Source organism: Trachemys scripta, chromosome 5 (genome assembly GCF_013100865.1).
Source record: "Trachemys scripta elegans isolate TJP31775 chromosome 5, CAS_Tse_1.0, whole genome shotgun sequence".
Taxonomy (NCBI): domain Eukaryota; kingdom Metazoa; phylum Chordata; order Testudines; family Emydidae; genus Trachemys; species Trachemys scripta.
This window is the reverse complement of record NC_048302.1, coordinates 133,346,361-133,365,954: the sequence shown is the minus strand read 5'-3', so window position 1 is coordinate 133,365,954 and position 19,594 is coordinate 133,346,361. Positions and strand designations below refer to the sequence as shown.

The 19,594-nt window shown below is 44.4% G+C and overlaps 1 protein-coding gene across 3 annotated transcripts in view; it reads right to left on the bottom strand.

The window, feature by feature from the left end:
• Positions 1-19,594, bottom strand: part of LOC117878429 (kyphoscoliosis peptidase-like) — a 29,898-nt gene that overhangs the window by 8,909 nt on the left and 1,395 nt on the right. The window contains exons 2-7 of one of the 3 annotated variants that reach the window (XM_034772605.1): positions 17,588-17,644; positions 14,019-14,674; positions 10,547-10,664; positions 10,176-10,293; positions 9,517-9,708; positions 5,710-5,900 (exon numbers count right to left, since the gene is read on the bottom strand). In XM_034772605.1, coding sequence (XP_034628496.1) covers positions 5,710-5,900; positions 9,517-9,708; positions 10,176-10,293; positions 10,547-10,664; positions 14,019-14,648 — 1,249 coding nt within the window. In that variant the 5' untranslated portion in view covers positions 14,649-14,674; positions 17,588-17,644. Of the gene's footprint in view, positions 1-5,709; positions 5,901-9,516; positions 9,709-10,175; positions 10,294-10,546; positions 10,665-14,018; positions 14,675-17,587; positions 17,645-18,395; positions 18,430-19,594 lie in introns of those variants that run through there. The other 2 variants (XM_034772606.1, XM_034772604.1) reach the window with 2 other exon arrangements.

The following is a 19,594-nucleotide window of genomic DNA, read 5'->3' as shown; positions in this document are numbered from 1 at the left end:
TGAAAGGAGACTCAAAGAGCTTGACTTGTTTAGTCTAACCAAAAGAAGGCTGAGGGGAGATATGATTGCTCTCTACAAATATATCAGAGGAATAAATACCAGGGAGGGAGATGGATTATTTAAGCTCAGTACCAATGTGGACACAAGAACAAATGGATATAAACTGGCCATCAAGAAGTTTAGACTTGAAATTAGATGAAGGTTTCTAACCATCAGAGGAGTGAAGTTCTGGAACAGCCTTCCAAGGGGAGCAGTGGGGGCAAAAGACATATCTGGCTTCAAGACTAAGCTTGATAAGCTTATGGAGGGGATGGTATAATAAGATTGGTCTTTGACTATTAGCGGTAAATATGCCCAATGGCTTGTGATAGGATGTTAGATGGGGTGGGATCTGAGTTACTACAGAGAATTCTTTCCTGGGTGGTGGCTGGTCAATCTTGCCCACATACTCAGGGTTTAGCTGATCGCCAGATTTGAGGTTGGGAAGGAATTTTCCTACAGGGCAGATTGGCAGAGGCCCTGGGGATTTTTCGCCTTCCTCTGCAGCGTGGGGTATGGATCACTTGCTGGAAGATTCTCTGTACCTTGAAGTCTTTAAACCATGATTTGAGGACTTCAATGGCTCAGACACAGGTTTGATACAGGAGTGGGTGGGTGAGATTCTGTGGCCTGCGTTGTGCAGGAGGTCAGACTAGATGATCATAATGGTCCCTTCTGACCTTAAAGTCTATGATTCTATAATTCCCTGGGTTGTCCTTATTCCTCTTTTTATAGGCTGGCACTCTATTTGCCCTTTTCCAGTCCTCTGGGATCTCTCCCATCCTCCATGAGTTCTTAAAGATAAAAGCTCAGAGATCTCTACAGAGCATTCCTTAAGTATTCTAAAATGTATTTTGTCAGGCCTAGCTGACTTGAAGATATCTAACTTGTCTAAGTAATTCTCAACATGTTCTTTCCCTATTTCAGCCGCAGAGCTTACCCCATTTACATTGGATGTAAGTGGTCTGATCACTGCTAAACTTTTTGGTGAAAACTAAAACAATAAAGGCCTTTAACACTTTGGCCATTGCTGTAGGATAAGAGGACCCGTTTTCTTGGTTTGGAAGTGTGGGATGATGGGGTCTGGATGTCTCTGATGTTTAGAAGTTTGAGGGTTCCATAAGTTAATTCAAGCTGCACTCTTTTGAATTTGCTGACATAACATACTTCTCAGAGTCCTTCCAGCAACTCGCAAGTCACCTCATCCCATCAGCAGTTATTTACCCCTGTGCAGTTAAACATTAACATCCTGGTTTAATCGCATTTTGCGCGCCCCCCCCCTCTCTGCATAGGTGTAAAATATGAGACAAGACGAAAGGCTGTGGAGAATCAAAGCTATAAAGTCCCTTTAACTCCTGAAGGCTATCGAAGTGCTATACTGCCTGTGATCTTGGTTCAGCCAGGTGCTGAAACACATGCGTATGTTCCATAGGCCTCAAAGGGATTTAAGCATGTGAATAAAGTTAAGCAGATGCTGAAGTGCTTTGCTGAATGCGGTCCCGCATACATCTGGATTATTCAACCCACTGTTAAATGCAGCTGCCTCAGGGCAGCTGTGCTGCCCCCATCAGAATTTACTACATCTTTTAAGTTAGTGAAACGTAAGTAAGAAATTGTTGATGTTCTAAGCATTCAAACAATATAATTATAACATAGTATAGGAGAGCTGCCCTAGGTTCAAAAGCTTTTCATATAAAAAGAAGCTTTTTGTTATCAAAATAATTAATGGACATTTTTAGTGCAAATCCTGAGTTTTGGTATTGTCACAAATACCCAACATACGTGTGAAAAGTGTGAAGTGGCTGGGTTTTGTGTTTTGCCTTGATTTGTTAAAGTTGTGACTTGGCTCATGCAGTAAGTACAAACAATAATCCTCTGGCAAGTCTCCATCAGAGACCTTACTGATGACAGAATTTATTAACTGCAGTTTTGCTTGTTATTAAATTCGGCCAACGTCAGTTTCCTAAACTGCTGCCCTGCCTGGTGAATCATATTAGGATTTTTAAACAGACAGAAAGAAAAGAACATTGTATTCAACCAAGCCAAAGATGGTGAGATATAGAGAACAACACATTCTGCTTTGGAAGGGAAACTCTAAAAGATAATTAAAGGATACGTTTGAAACATATCTGGGGAATACTGAATTTATTCCATTGGTGTTCTGAAGATTCCTTTATATAGGAGAAGGCAGGTGAAACCACAGATGAGTTCCAATGCAGTTTCTGCATATATGTATTTTAATTCCCTATCCTACCATAGGAGGGGGGAATTCTTTGATAGGCCAGAGTCTAGTAACATGCCTGGACCACTGCCCGCAGCCGGAATACCAGTTGTTATACTCATTGCTGAAAGCAGTTAGAAAGGCCGTTTGTGTAACGTTAGCACAACTAACACACAGAGAGTGAAGTGAGTGACACCCTCCTGACTCGAGCTTTTTGCTGAAGAATACAGTAGTGCAAGATGGAAAGTCGGCCAACAGTAACTATTGCTATGTGAAATACAGCTGGTTAACTGATAGAAAATTCTCTGCCTGACAGGCTGGAAAACTCCACACTTAACTTAGTTTCTGCTCAGCAGTTTTTCTGATGACTAACCTATGTAATACTAACAATTGGGGTATTAAAGGAGGAAGAGATCTGAGGTCGGTGGATACATGAACACTTGGAAAACCTTGACTGTTTCTTGGACACCTCAAGTTCCCCTGCAGACGGAAGGCTGGCCATTGGAAGTCTACAGACATCCACCCAAGACCTCCTCAAGTCCTCGGGTAAATATTAATCTGGGGTTAATGTGGGGTGCTCTCCTAACCTGTTGCGACGTGTGTAAATCCTGGAGACTAAATAAAGCAGAAGCTTTGAGTGAACGCACGTTTGTTTGCCTGCTTGCATCAACTATTGGCCAGACAGGCCGTGTCCCGATTGATTTATTTCCTGCCACCGCCTCACAAATAGGACCCTCTCTGCTATTGTATCTAAGGCATCTGCCACTTAACTGACTTAGTACAGGAAAAGGTTAAATTCACAGGGCCAAATTCTGTTCTGTTACTCCTGGTGCAAAATAACACTAGGCATTAAAAGGGCATGATATGTAAAGGGTCGATGCTCAGCATTTTCTCAGCGTCAGGTCCCTTTGAGGTATCTCAAGCTGAGTACCCAAATATGGAGACAAACTAATAGTGACATGTGACAATATTGGCCATTGGTGTTGAACTATTAGGGAGAAATGGGCAGCCTTTGTAGTAGACACCTCACACGCATTTGCACTGACATTGTTTTAGACTCTTAAGAATACATTTTCAGACACTAGCCTCCATATTTTTATACTTTTAACTTTGCACATGCATAAAATGAAGACCTATTTAAGGTGTAGCTCACAATTTGGCTTTTAAGCGTATTCATGATAAAAACATGTTTAAAATGTTCTGAGGTTTAATGGGGAAAATGTGAAATAAAAAAATGAAATTTCTACTTCAAAATGAAGTTTTGATTTCAGCTCAAATTTTTTAATGCTAAAGGGATTTTGACATTTTTACTTTTTTCCCCTTTCTCTTCCTTTTTTCTCACTGAAGCCAATAGAATGATATTTAGGAGCTCTCCCCGTCCCATCCTCCCCACATGCACTTTTTCATTTTTAATTTTCCACTCTAATTTTTCCCAAACTTATCTAACTTTGGAGAAGTTACAAAGCAGAAAAGGGAGAAATGAAACTCTGCCACTCTGCAACCTTTAACAACGTACTCAACTTTTGAAACGTTGCCGATTAGCAAAGTTAGCATTTAATTTTTCTAACTTTTTCAACAATGTAGACCTTTTCAAAAGTTAGAGTGGGAAAAGGGTGGGGGACCACAAAAAAAGGAAATAGTTTTTTTTTCCCCTGGGGATTTTTACTTAACCTCCTTCATTCTGTTGCATTCAGTGGTGGTAAAGTTGGGAGAAAGGAAAAATCAAAAGGTTGCAATTTTCCAATTTGAAAATATTTTTTCAAAAACCAAGCCAAACAATTTCAATTTGATATAAAATAAAACGTTTTCCTTTCATTTCGTTTTGACATTTCCCCAGTGAAAACTAACAAAATTTAATCAAAAACAATGTTTTCCTGTGAAAAGCTTTGTTTTCGGTGAAACTCCATTTTTCAGCTGGAAAATGTTTCAGTAGAGAAATTTTGACTAGCTCTGTAAATTATACGCCGCATGGTGAAATATCTGGGAGAGTTTTGTAACCATGCTTTTCTTCCTGACTTTATATAAACCTTAACTAGCATTAACTTGGCGGTCCACTGTACATATCGATTTGTATTAACACAAGGACGTCTTCAAAGTGCCTTAGAATGCCTATCCCTATGCATGCTGGGCCTGGTTGCATGGTAATGAACTACCTAACATGAGCAGAGGTGGCAGAATTGAATTGAACCCAACTGTTAATCAGACGAGTTAGTCCATGATTATGAAATTATATAATTATCTAAATACTTAAAATGGAAAGAATGGATAACTCATGCTTGGGTTCTGTATGCATATGTATAATACATATCTATGCATAGGTTAATTTTGTATTTGAGCAGTACATCACTCAAGTAGGGAAGGGAGCCTGTCTGGTGGTTTGAGCAGGAGACTGAAATGCACAAATTCTGGGTTCTGGTCCCATCTTTGCCACTGTTTGGCCTTGGCCAAACACTTATGGGAGGTAGTAACACATGTCTACCCCACGGGGCTGTTGTGAGGCTTCATTACTTGTAAAGCACTGTGGGGGTCGGGGGAAGGAGGGCTATATCTTCTATCTTTGATTCAAGGTATATGCCCAACACTATCAGCAAAGCCCAGACCTCCTGAAATACGGCGTGACTTGGATTTCCGGGTAAATGTCTCCTCTTGATCAAAAGCTTGACGTTGTGCTTTGTTAGCAATCCACTGATTCTTCAGAACGGTTTCTTAAGCCTGGTAATAATTTCTAAGATTACTTTTCCCTAGAAGCCTTCCCGGCTGATAAAATAAATGGCAGAAAAACCTGACTGACTGCCAAGGACGATGGACACGGGGAAAGCTAACTAGCTACACAAAGGATTCTCCGGCAGGTAAAGGTCATATTGTATCTGACCCAGAAAGCTATAAAACTACCACTGATTGGGGAAAAACCCTTCTCCCTCAAGAAATAGGACAGGAATGTTTCAATCATCCTTTATATTGTAATCTCGCTGCACCAGCAATGTTAGAAGAAAGAAAACTCATGTCTCACTCTTTTGTTACGCTGCTGCCTACAGCAGAGTGCTTTGTGAACACTGAAATGATGTTTCAGGGATCTTACAGCTATCTACAAATAATTAAGTAGAACTTATTTGTACTGTGAGATAGGGAAGTAGTATTGTACCTACTTTAGAGATGGGGAAACTGAAGCACAGAAGGGCTTAAGTGACATGCCCAGGTTAAGTACAATTCAGGCATCTTCACTCCTGGTTCTCCAGTCCGTGTACCACACAATGGCTCTGATTCGGGAAAGCACTTAAGCGCTTGCTTAAGACCCATTGGCTTCCATGTGACATATGCATGTGCTTAAAGTTAAGCACATGCTTGTCCCCCGTTCCTGAATTGGGGCCCATATCTGCAAAAAGATATCACCTTATCATCAGGATCTAGGAGTCAGTGGCTGTAAACGGAGGTCCTTGCTTTGCATTTACCTGTTTTGAGAAGGGAGCGGTTTGGAGAGAGAAGGGAGAGCTGCAGTTTGAAAAACTCCGACGTTTTAAAAACTCTCTGTTCAAAGTCTTCCAGCGAGACACGCGGCTGCACAAGCTGCCATTCTGGCTCATCAGGCCAGTGGGTCTCAATGAAATCCTCAGGCTCGGGTAGAAAGAAGAAGTCGTCATACCTGCAAGAGTGGGGAAACCAGGCCACAACATGAGGACGCTGCAAACGTTCATATCCCAGCCCCCTCCTTCAGCACTGAAGTCTGAGGATACAGCACCATGGACTTCAGCAGAGGTGGATCTGCTTACACCAGGGGCGAATGCGGCCTCAGGTTTAGCGCCCAGACATGTAACGGCATTTGGAACGTGTGCAAGATCATGCTGCTTCCTGGGCTTCAATTCAGAATCCAGGGCTTTGGCCTTTCATCTCCTCATCATTCTGAACCCATTTCCTCCAGAAGCTCTCTCCAGAGGCCCCACTAGAATTTGTGCCTTTCACACCTATCTGGTACGTTAACTCTGAAAAATCTTTGCAGGCCTAATAAAATCTTTATTTTACTTTGGCTAAGTATAATACCACAGAATCATCCATGTGAGCGTCACCTATGGGCTCATGAAGTCATCTTGTTCAGTTCCCTTGGACGGTACGGTAGGGACTGTGGGGGCTCCAGTGATATTTTCTTCCACAGTCCATAAGATCTCACTGTCCGGAAGTTTTTTCCCATACTTCCTTGAACTATCCTAAACAATTCCTCTCCATTTAGGGTTTTATCACCCTTCAAGTATTAAAGCAGCTATCTTAATCCTTCTGCTTAATTGAAAAGAAAAAACAACTCGACTCAATGCATTCAGCGAGCAAACTGGACTGAAAATCAAACGCAATAAAACAGATATCACGATCTTTAATATTGCCTCACCATCACCAGTACAGATAGAGTACTGGTGTACTCCAATGTAGAAACATTCACATACTTGGGCAGCACCATCAGCCAGGATGGTGGAACAAGTCAGGACATCTGGAACAAAATCAGTAAAGCCAGGAACACCTTCAAGAGCTTAAATACAGTCTGGAAATCATCAAAATATAACTCTTAGTTAGGAATTAGTCCTGCTTTGAGCAGGGGGTTGGACTAGATGACCTCCTGAGGTCCCTTCCCACCCTGATATTCTATGATTCTAACACCAAAACCAAACTCAAGATTTATCAGAGCTGCGTACTTTCAATGTTACTTTATAGTGCAGAATGCTGGGGAATGAGAAAGTATGAAATGTCCAAATTGTCTTCATTCCATACAACCTGCCTCAGAAAAACTCTCCATATCTTTTGGCCCAGAACAATCTCAAACCAAGATCTACTGACACAGTTCAGCCAAGGGGATCTGAGCACCAGTCACGTGCTTCGGATGGAAACTGATTCCATCACCAGAGTAGCAACAAGATGGACACCTGAAGGCCAGGGAAACGAGGCCACCCAAAAACAACATGGTGAACAGCTGTGGAAGCCGAGCTGAAAAACCTGGGGCACAGCTGGGGAACCATGGAAAGACTTGGCAGAAACAGACAGGAGTGGAGGAACTTGTCACTGCCCTAAACGCCAGAGGCATAACAGGAACATGATGATGAATTGTTGTCACTCAACCACGCTTGATCAGATATTTTAGTAAGACATCCCATCTTGGTTATAAATCACTCCAACAGTTGATCGTTCTCGCTGTTCAAAATGTGCACCTGATTTCTGGTTTGAATTTGGAAGCTGACGCTAGATGGCCATTGGATCTGGTTATGCTTTTGTAGAAGCAGAACCAGATTAACAAATAAAGCCTGTACATCAGCCACCTTGACTCATTCTACTGTGACCTGTGAGTCACAGCAGGAGATTGGGAATCAGTATTAAAGAGCAGAGCAGGCTTAGTGCTCAGGTTAGGGTCTGATCCTGTGATTTGCTGAGGGCCCTCTACTTCCATTGACTTCGACATGAGCTGAGGGCACTCATCACCATACAGGATAGGTTCATCAGGACTTAACCAACTGGACCAATGCCTACTACTTTCAGTGAGCTTTGGACTGGACCCAGAGGAAGCAGTTATTTGCTTGTTCCCTGAGACAATAGCTGTCTATTCCACTCTTTCCCTCTCCACTCTTCAAAAACAACCCAAACAAGCTGATACTTTTAAAAAGTTGTTCCAAGTAAAAGAATTGACAATTGGTAATGGCACAATGCCTTCATTATGCAGCATTAGAGTAAAAAAAAGTCAAGTTTCTAACATCTCATGGAGTATTTCTAAATTTGATAAATAATTTTGACTCAATCATTATTTACTTAGAATGGGCTGAGAAACCTCCAGCAATTCTGTCTAGAGCCTCATAATAATAAAATGGCTGTGGAACTGGAGATTAATTACTTAAATGCTGACACATTTTTAATCAAAAACTAATGGAGTGAGAAAAGGTATTCTTTGACTATTCTTTAAAAATCTGTATTTACAAAACACATGACTTTTAAAACTGCATTTTCAATAAAAACATGCATTCTGGTGCTAACTCTTCAGATTTTCCCCTGTCAGATGCCCAATATTGTGTTACAAAATGTGGTGTGTGTGTGTGTGTGTGTGTGTGTGTGTGTATACACACACACACACACACACACACACACACATACACCCCAACACCACATTTATACACATACACACACATACACCAGGTTGTGTGTGTGTGTGTATATCTATCTATCTATCAGGATAGAGGTGTGTGTGTGTGTGTGTGTGTGTGTGTGTATATGTATATATATATATATACACACACACACACACACCTCTATCCTGATAGAACGCTGTTCTCGTGAGCCAAACAATCCTACCACGTTATAGGTGAAACTGCGTTATATTGAACTTACTTTGATCTGCCGGAGCGCGCAGCCCTGCCCCTCCCGGAGTGCTGCTTTACCGCGTTATATCTGAATTCGTGTTATATCGGGTCGCGTTATATCGGGGTAGAAGTGTGTGTTTATAATTTATATAATTTATTTTTAGGCTCCCACCTCTGGCTTGATCCAAATCTCATTGAAGTCAATGTGGCAACTCCCTTTGATTTCAATAGGCTTTGGATCAAATCTCTAAGTATTTAGGTCCATGAGGCACTCCAATCATGGGGTGCAAATCCATACATGCAACATCTGTTTTAGGAGAGCTATTTGTGGGTGGACAGAGGAAACTGGTTCATCTACTTTAGTGGCTTAGAGATGGATTCCAAAATGAATCCACCTCTATATGCCATCCCTGACCGTCCCCATATAGGGTTTGATTCTCCTTCTGTTCAAATCAGTTGCAAAACATTAATTGTTTTGAATGCTGGGGGATCTAGCTCATGAGTCTCTTTGCAGAATGGTGGGGGAAGTTATATGGGCAGGGATAGCAACCAGAAATACTGATTCCCAATTTCCTGCTGTAACTCACAGATCACCATAGAATGAGCCAAGGTGGCTGATGTATTGGAGTTACTGATTTACATATATTAAATAAGTCTCTCTCCAGTGTTCTAGGCTATGGGGTCTCAACCATGGGGGCCTGGTGATCCCTGGGGGTGAGGTCTGTGTTCAGGTTTCAGGGATTCGCAGTTACCAGCCCTTTCTTGAGGACTAGATGAGAGGGAGGGTGGGGACCCTGGACCTTTTTTCTGTTGTAACATGGAGTCACCGTACGGAAAGGCAGAGAACGGCTAATTTAGTCACATCAGAAATAACTGGATTTCTTTATGTTTGGAAATGAGAAATGAGAGGTGGTGAAGGGGTCAGTGTCTCACCTGGGTATAAACAATCTCTTCTCCGCATCCACAATGCCTGCACCCCAGCATGCATCCAGCAGGTACCACTGCCCGTCCAGCTGAACTGCGTTCCACATGTGGTTGGATTTCTTTTGTTGGCAGTTTTGCCCTTGTTGGTATCCAGTACCTCTCCCATAGCCCGACACTTGAATGCAGCTCAAACCTGCCTCCCTGTAAGGATGGAAACATTCATGGTAGGAAAACATAGATTAGGCTGGAAACCCTTCAGAGTTGGTGCTTAATTAACTGCTGGCCACTCAGATGACGTGATAGCTCAGACTTCTGTAATCTCCGTTCCAAGATGTTTATGGTCATGTTCTTGCTGTTGAGCTCAGGGCACCTCCATTGCTTTAATAGCCCCTTAGTGGAGCTTGCTGGCTGTGAAGATCGGCAATGACCTTCCCAATTCTTTATTTGTTCTTTGCCTAGGTCACGGTTCATTCAGACAGAATGGCTTTTATTTTGGAATAAGAGAGTGACAAAAACAAGAAAGAACAAAAGTCAAGTCTTCAGGAGCGAGCAGGGCACCCTGTGAACAGCCACAACGTAGCATGGAAATAAACACAACACGTTTTGTTCAGCAGTGCCAGCCATTCTCACAGTGTTGGTGGGAAGGTAATACCTAGGTTAATTTATACCTGCACATTTCTTGGCATAAATGGGCATAACCGGAGCACACGCCTCTTCCAGTCTGCAGGACCTGTTCTGGGGTATGGATCTTCTGAGATAACCCTAAGAAGCCATCCACATCATATCCTAAGAGGAGGAAATGAAACCACAACCATTATCCAGAGGCTTTGGCAACTCCCCAAATGAAAGAAGAATTGGTAAAACCTTGGGGACAGATCCTCAGCTGGTGTAAATTGAGGGTACCACTAGCAAATTTTCTGGTGAAGGAGGGGAATCAAGCCTGGGGTTCCCGAGGCCTAGGCTAGTTCCTAATGACCATCCTCCTCAACCGAGACAAATCACCCTACTATGAGTCGAGCTGAATGAAAAACGTACTCACGGATATTGTGACACAGCCACATCCATATTGCTCGCACGGTCTCCAGCTTGCTTCGGGCCTTGTCAGTAATCAACTGAACAATGGTCTGGACTGACAGCAAAGCCGGCTTTGATTTTATCTGGTGAGGACAGGATTTTATGTGAGCAAGTTGAATGTGTATCACGAGATACATTTAATGTCTGTCTATCTGTCATTTTGTATGGTGCTCACGGTAGAGCCACTTGTAAGTACTGGTCCCTTTGCATCCTCCCGTGGTGTGAAAGGGTCAAAATATGGCTAGAACTTGCTAGCTGGGGATTCACACAGCATGAGTGAGTCAGCACATGGCATGGAGCAGCCCCGAGGTTGCTCTCAACTACTTGGGCCAGACCTGGCTAGGAACAGATCCCAGAAATGGGCATCTGCAAGCAGGTCCTCGGCAGTCCCTGCTCCTGATCATGCCTGTGGATACTGGGCACAGCTAAGAATTTGGGCCCCGGTTTCTAGGTGCTAGGTAAACGGGGCCAGTGGCTCCACTTGACCACTCAGGATTGAGTGACTGGGTTCCCTCCTCCCAACCCCCCCCCCCAAGCTTTAGTCACAGGAGAAACCCTTATGTGTGTAAATAGCCCCACTGAGGTCAACAGCACTGCTCCCAGCTGGCTTAAGGCCTGATTTGGCTTTGAGTCTAAAGTTGAAGGGCTCCCTGTTGGGTCTCTTGCGGAGAGAAGCTCGTTCTGGGGAGCTGTCAGCTAGGCTGGCATGTGGGGAGAGGTGGAGGCAGTTCCTGACCCCAGGGAAGACCTGTGCCATTGAAGAGTGGTGATCCCCAGAGGCAGAACGTACTGGACCCACGCACATCTGCAATGTAGATGGTTGCCTTCCTATTGTCGGCATTCACAATAATAATTCCGGAGAGGGGAAAATGACAAAGTGCACCAGATTGCAGTACATTCAGTATTTTAAATAAGCAGGTGGGTGGTTTGTACAGCTCTCTATTCCCAGAGGCGCCTTTATTGTTTTTGTTACTGTTGCCTCCACCTCTCCCAAGCTCCGTTTTAGCATATGAGGTAATCTCCATGGTCCTGAAGCCAAGCTTGCATGGAGACAAAATTAATTGCCTCCAAATCCCAAGCGATGTTAGCCTGCGGCTGGGTATGAATGACAGATTTCTACAGAACAGGGAAAGCAATTACTTTCAGCACCGAGTAAATAACTGAACTTTTGCCTTCTCTCTACTTAACCTTTGGTGTGTAAGTAACAAAAGGTCGTCAATTAAACTGTTGGATCTTTGACACATTATGGTGGTCTTGAGGCTAACCTGGTGGTGTTTAGTGTAGGTAATAGTGCTTCATTATAATTTGTTTGTGTGCCAATCCCTGGACCTCTTATGCAGTCAAACATGTATCATTGCACAACTGCAGTTAAACTTTAGACCTTATAGAGCAACATTCTCTAAACCTCATGTGGTGAGATGTGCCAGGGAGCTGGCTTGAATCTTACACCCAGTTTAGCGTTTATTGGCTTCTGATTGTCAGTTCAGTGGTTGGCCTGCAAAGAGGACCCAGTAGAATGCCTCATGGTTGAGAATGAGCAGGACTCAAGTGTATTGGATAAAAAAGGGATTCTTTATTGCAGCTGCTGGACACAGGGGCGATGCTACCATTAAGGCAAACTAGGCAGTTGACTAGGGTGCCAAGGTTTGGGGGCGCCAAAAAGCGGTGCCCCCAATTTTTTTGAACAGTGTTCCTACGCCCCCTCCCTGAGCACGTGGTCGCCGCTCCACTTCTCCTGCCTCCCAGGCTTGCAGCACCAGTCAGCTGTTTGGCGCCGCAAGCCTGAGAAGGGAGGAGAATTAGAGCGGGGGTGGCGTGCTCGGGGAGGAGGTGGAGCAGAGGTGAGCTGGGGAGGGGAGCTGCCACATGGCTCCTCGGTGGTGGAAGCTGCCGTGGAGGGGGGGCCCCTCAGGGCAGAGGGGGGGAGCTGCCGCGGGGGGGGGGGGGGGGGGAGCTGCTGCATTGCTGGATGTGGGGGCACAAGGTGGAAATTTTGCCTAGGGCGCAAAACTTCCTTGCAACGGCCCTGGCTGGACACAGACAGACCCTGTGGTTGTCTCTGGTGCTCTCTCTTGCTCTCTCTTTTCTGAACAAGAAAGACACTGGCTCTCTAGCCCCAACTACTTAAGCACAACTTTTTGCTGCCTCATTTTATCACATAGGATCTCCTTAAGCTCTGGCCCAGACTTAAGTCATGTCATGAACTGCTAAATAAGGTATGAGGCTGACTACAAGTCTCTCATGGAGACTCTTCTTGGCTCAAGCCAACTGGGACCAAGATTTCTAGATGTGGCTGGTTTGGGGTGCCTTCCCTGACACCTTAAAAGGGACCTGGTTTTTAGAGTACTCGGTGTTTTCAGGCATCTCAGGTTGGGCACCTGTTGACCTGTAATCCCGACCTGATTTTAGGGTGCAAACTTAAATTATAGCCTGTGTTAATGCATATTAAATTACAGCTCTACTAATTTTACTATCTTAACACATTTTAACATGGAAAGCAAATGTAAAAAGATTTGTTAAAGGCTTTGCAAGCATGAGGCCTAGCTAGTTAGCCCGAAGTGCGTGACCTAGGGTTATAACAGTTGGCAATATGCCTCTTGTGATAAACAAGTACACCACAAAAGGGCAGCTTAAGCTTGAAATAACACTTCTAGGGGATTGATTTTTTTTTTTTTTTTTGGTACATGTAACCACAGAGAAACCACATTCACGTATCCAAACTGTTGGAAATGAAGTGACGCAAATGAGCCGTACCCCTGATTACGGTCCCTCGTAATACTAAACATGGGCACATGAGACCTAAATCAAATATTATCCCAGATGTGGGAGGGATACAAGGAAAATGTGTATGAAAAAGATGGTCAGACCAACCCCTACTTGGGACACCAGGGACAATCGAATGGCGGAATACGAACAAGCTATCTGGTGGTGATCTCCATTTACTATTTTTTTTCATCTTTGTCTCTAATGGCCACCATAAAGTTGTAAGTATGCACAGGGCTGTAAGTATAACAACTTGGGTGGGGGGAATGTTTATCTATATATATGTATGATCCAGGGGGTTATATTTATTCTACTCTTTGTGTAATCTTCGCTTACAATTTCAATTATGCTTGTCAGTACTAACCAAAGCTCATACATTTGTGCATACTTCACCGACTCAATACAATTTCTTATGTAGCCGCCTCAGTAAAAGAACCTGTTATTAGCAATAAGGACGTTTGCATCTTAGGCTGATCCAAGGTTACACACCTTGGCCCTTGTTTTAATTTTGCTGGAGAGGAAAGCCATTTGTTCATGCCCACAGCAGCCTCCCGCTGTGATTTTTGTCTCGACTCATAAGACAGGCTCATCATTAGCCAAAGCATTAAAAGGCTGGTTTCTCATTCACAATATCTATATAGAGCTTGGAGGAAGCTTGTGCCTACAGTACTTACCTGCTCGCTCACACGCAGAACATGAGCGTCTATGTGGCTGAAAACCTTTGAGTCTGGGAAAAGGTCTCGCCTTTTCTTTCTCTGGGTCACGCTGGACCATGCCTGCCTCTCTCCTCTCAAGCCATCCATCCCTTCTCTGGAAACAGCTAGTGGAGAACAACCCTTCTCAGGCGGCTTATGGATGGTAGATTTCTTCAGGGTCACCTTGCTGCCATTGTCAATTCTTTTTGCCCCAAACAGGAAAGTACGCTTGATGGGGGAATCCTTGGGGGCATTGGCTATGCTCTTTGTTGCCATGATTTCCTTCGGAGTGGTCTCCCCATTCCACCGGCTCTCCTTGGTAGTCCTTTGGTGGAGCTTCTCTGAGGCATCAGAGGGGCACCCCATGGCCACATTGCCATTATAGAAGTCTGACATTTGACTCTCTCTAGCAGCAGCTGACATGATATCTGGGGACGGGGCCAGTTTTTCACTGTGGGTCCTACCCCGTGCTCGCCTCACAGGGCCTTGGATGGCGTGGCTTTCATGGCAGTTGGCATTACTTGAGGAAGAGCAAATGGTGGAAATTGATTTGCTCACTTTGACACCCTGGGGTTTGGACGACTTGCCACAGTCACAGTCCATCTTCATTTGTGCAGATGGCGGTCCAGTGGAGTCTGTGAGGGAAAGATAGAAACTCCTGTTCAAAGGAAATATTTACTTTACCTCACCTTCCTTCAGAGCCTGTGTGTTGTAAGTAGAGTGCCTCTGTATTTGATGGTTTGGAGCTGCAAGCCACAGCACTGAAGGTTCCCGCTGGTACCAGAAGAGCAAAGGTGGGCTAGAATCACCCATGTACAGTCTATTGCAAAGCCATTTCCAGGCACAGGACATTTTTTAAGGATGTCAAACCATGGAAATTTAGCTGGGAAGGAAGAGTCAAAGGGAAATTGAAAGAGGTATTTAAGCTTATTGGGTGTTGTGGGTCCCGTACAGGGCTGAGATTTATTCCTGGCTCTGACAGTGTCTCTGTATGCATTTGTGGGCATAATTGTGTCTCTGTTTCCCCACTGAAATATTAGAATAATAATTTTTTACATCCCCTATGTCAGAGCCGGGGGTGAGCCAAGCCAGTACTCCATGCAATTAACGCTTGAGTGCCTGAAATGGGTACTTTGGCACCCAGGTGTGAAAATTAACCCATAAAAGTTTATTTGTTGCCTTCTGTTTCATTAAGCTGCTTGGTATCTGTAGAACAGCATTACCTCTTGCTCCATCACATTTTGGTTTAATCTATTGGTTTTGTTTTCTGTTACTGCTTAAGGCTGGTAGGGGGAAAGGAGGTATGGGTTGTGGAATGAAAGGCCTGACCCTAGACTAACAGGATAAGTGGGTTAAGGATAGACGGGAAAGCACTCCCAGAACTTGTTCCTGTACATTTTAAGCCTTCCCACTGGTGCTGGGGGAGGGGGGAATTTTCAGCAAAACATGCAGGTTTAGTGACACCAAAATATTTTGTGAATTCATGTCAGTTTTGCCAAATTTGTGTAAAAATAAAATATAAAAAAAATTCTGAAATAAATTGACACTTTTGAAATGGAACATTTTGATTTTTCCATTCTTTTCCTTTCAAAACGTCCTTCCGTTTTAGTAAAATAGTCAAAAACCTTTAAAAATTGTCAAAATAGAAACCAAACATTTTGTTTGGTTTCATTTTGACAAAATTGAATCAAAAGGTTTTGTTTGACCACCACATTATTTTTTTCCAGTTCTTTGATTCACCAAAAATGCTGAAAAATTTCATTTTCAGTTTGCCCCAAAACAATTTTTTTGTGTGGCTTTGACAGTGAACTGAAAAATCCACTATTTCCCCAGCTCTACTTCCCTCCGTGACTGGAGAAGGCAGCAAAGTGCTTGTTTTTATTAGGTTGGGTTTGTTTCTGTTTTTTAATAATAAAATGACTGTTTGTGAAATGCAAATAGCACGTCGTGCTGTGAACCACTTACAGAGCAGCCCAGAAATGTCACTCGCTGGATCCCTCCGGCTCCTTGCATGCAGAGGCAGAGTGGATTTTCAGCAACTGCTCTAACTCTTGCCTGACTCTTCCAATGAAGCTACAGGTCAATCATCTCTATGCTACCCTGCTGTCCGCTTTAAAGGGGTGATTCTTTCCCCTGCATGGGTGGGTGATGGAGGTGGCTGGTCATCACAGCAAGACTTGCCAAGAGGGTCCTGCATGTGAGACAAGCTTGATGCAGCTGGTAGAGAATCAGGATGCTCCCCGTCCGTATCTCTGCTGCTCTGACATGCAGGGCGCACACAACCTGCATCCCACCACCAGATGGGAGACACCACTAATGAGTGACGCCTGTTCTAGGGGTTAGTGGAATATAACTAATAATCTAATACCTAATCCTGGAGCTGTCCCTTACACTTAATTTACCTGCCCATGAACTGGGCCAAGTGCAGAGCTCAGTCTAAGAAAATGTGAGCTCCCAGAGGAGTCCAAACGGGTGTGATTTACACCTTCTTTCGGCCCTTTCAATGCGCATATCTCAGCAATTAAGACGCCCCTTACATGTTAGTAGGGTATTTCCCCACCATCTTCATAGTAGCTGCCATTTTATTAGCTAGTTGCACTCTTCCCTATGGAAGTGCTTTACAGTAACGGTTCCGTGTGAGATGCTCTGAGGAGCTCTCTCTGACGCAACCTCTCCTAGAGGGTGTCCAAGAGCAGAACCATTCACCTTATGAGTTGACCCCGCAGCCTGAAGACACCACATGTTCTCTAGTTACTTTAGGACCGTCTCTAAAGCTGGTGGCCACCCAGCTTCTAAAGGTACACAGGCAAATTTTTCATGCCCACCTGTTTGCATGTACAAGTCGCCCGTTTGTAGTGTGAACGCAAGCAGCTAGTGGTGCAGTTTGCATGCACAAATACCAGCTAGCGCCTGGAAATACAGGTTGATGCGTGAGAAAAGAGAGCCCACTTCTGAAACCTTGGCCTGGGCTAGCTAGCAGGTACAGTGCCAATCGCCAGCTGTCAACTTGGCAACAAAATCACAGCAAAATAAGCCCAATCTTTCTCAACTTGCTCTCTCTGGACTTGTTCCTGCAAGGTAAAGGAGGCAGCGTGGGTTGGTGGGTAAAGCACTGTCCTAGATAGCTGGGGACTGGGTATTAATCCTGGCTTTGCTGCATGATCTTGGCTTGTCTGGTTAGACTGTAAGCTCTTTAGAGCAAGGTCTTTCTCTAACTATGCATTTGTGCAGTGCTTGGAACAATGGAGCCCTGATCTTGGGTTGGGACCTTTAGGTGCTATGGTAATACAAATAATAAACAACAACTATCCCTCCCGGGGGGGAGGGATAGCTCAGTGGTTTGAGCATTGGCCTGCTAAACCCAGGGTTGTGAGTTCAATCCTTGAGGGGGCCACTTGGGGATCTGGGACAAAATCAGTACTTGGTCCTGCTAGTGAAGGCAGGGGGCTGGACTCGATGACCTTTCAAGGTCCCTTCCAGTTCTAGGAGATGGGATATCTCCAAAAAAAAAAAAAAAAAAAAAAAAACTAGGAGCTGAGCATCCTTACCTCTCACTGAGAGCAGGGGGCACTGAGGACACTCAACATTTCACAGGATCAGTCCCCCTGAGAAGAAGGAATTAGAATTATATGAGTAACCAGGGCCAGCTCCAGGCACCAGCAAGGGAAGCAGGTGCTTGGAGCAGCCAACGGAAAGGGGCGGCATGTCCTGGTCTTCGGCGGCGGGTCCCTCAGTCCCTCTCGGAGGGAAGGACCGGCCGCCAAAGAATGAAGCGGCGCAGTAGAGCAGCTGCCAAAGTGCTGCCGATCGCGGCTTTATCTTTTCTTTCTTTTTTGTTTGCTTCGCTTGGGGCCGCAAAAAAACTGGAGCTGGCCCTGGAGTAACACTCTTGTTCTTATCTACGTTGTATAGTCACTAGGCTGACCTGGGAGACACTGGAGTGCTCTTTGTGAAATGATATCATTCTGTGCTTGCACAGCCTGCAAGCCAGTAGCAAGAATTGTGGGGGTTACTTCCTGTTAGGTGAATTGTGCCTTGCACCAGCTTTGTCACTGGTTCCCAATAGGGCTGGCCGGAAAACAAGAATTCTGTTTTGCCAAAAATGTGACGATTTCAGAATTTGATTTTGTTCTGATGCAGAACAAAAATGAGACCCTTTAAAAAAAAAAAAAATATATATATATATATATATATATATATATATATATATATATGAAAAAAACACTAGAGAGACTGATAGATCGACCTAGTGTTGCGAAATTTTTCGGACAGAATTTTTTCACCCAAACAGCAGGGCCGCCCAGAGGATTCAGGGGGCCTGGGGCAAAGCGGGGGAGCTGCAGCACTTGTACTCACCCGGCGGCGGTCCCGGTTTTCGGCAGCATTTCGGTGGCGGGGGGCCCTTCAGTTGCTCCGCGTCTTCAGCAACACTGAAGGTAGGGTGACCAGACAGCAAGTGTGAAAAATCGGGACAGGGGATGGGGGGGTAATAGGAGCCTATATAAGAAAAAGACCCCAAAATCAGGACTGTCCCTATAAAATCAGGACATCTGGTCACCCTAACTGAAGGACCCGCCGCTGAAATGCTGCCGAAGACCTGGACCGCCGCCGGGCCGGGGCTCGCGGGGTCCCTGTGGGGCCTGGGGCAAATTGCCTCACCTTCCCCCCCCCCTCCCCGGGGGCCCTGCCAAAAAGGCAGATTCAGATTGATTGAAACATTTCACAAATTTGAATCAAATGTAACTCATTGTTTCAATTAAAAAAAGAGAGAGCGAGAAGAGATTTCAATGGAACCTTTTCAAATTATTGTTGCCAAATGCTTTGTTTCAAATTTTACTTCACTTTTGTTTTTAAAAAATTAAAAAAAATACCAAAACAGGCTTTGTTTGACCCAAAATAATTTTTTCCAATTCTTCAGTTTAGCCACTGAACCAAAAATCCATCAGCTACAGACAGACCATCCCATCCCACAATAGCCCAGTGAGTATCCTAATCCTCTCACTCTGTCACTGTGTCTCTATTTTGACCAGAAATTCTATCCTGGACCCAAGAAGCCTCCCAACAGAAGTTTTGCCCAAACTGATACATTTCTGCAGAAAGTTTTGGTTTCAACAAATTCGCGTTTTCTGACCGAAATAAAAAAAGAAAAATGAGTTGAAAAATTCCAGGCCACCTCTAGTTCCCAGAAGCGGGACAAGCTGCTGGTTTTGATTCTTCAGCCTGATTCCTGGTGAATGTAGTGTCCCGGTGCCCACAATGTGCTGCACGAAAAGTGTTTGTTCCAGCGAGCATGTAGCAAGGAGACAGTGCTGCATGCAAGAAACCAGTTCTCACTGGTGGGAACATTTATGTTAGTGGCTGTTGGAGAGTGACATGCAACCTCCTTCTTGACAAGTGACCTGCTGTAGCCCCGTTGCCTTTGGCAGGCTGGCAGCCTCCAGGATCACCTCTTTCTACACCCACTGTGCAGCTGCACATGAAACCAGCACTGCAAATGGTCTTTCTCCTGCTCCAGCTGGGGCTGGAATAACACTGAAATACTGGTATGAATATGA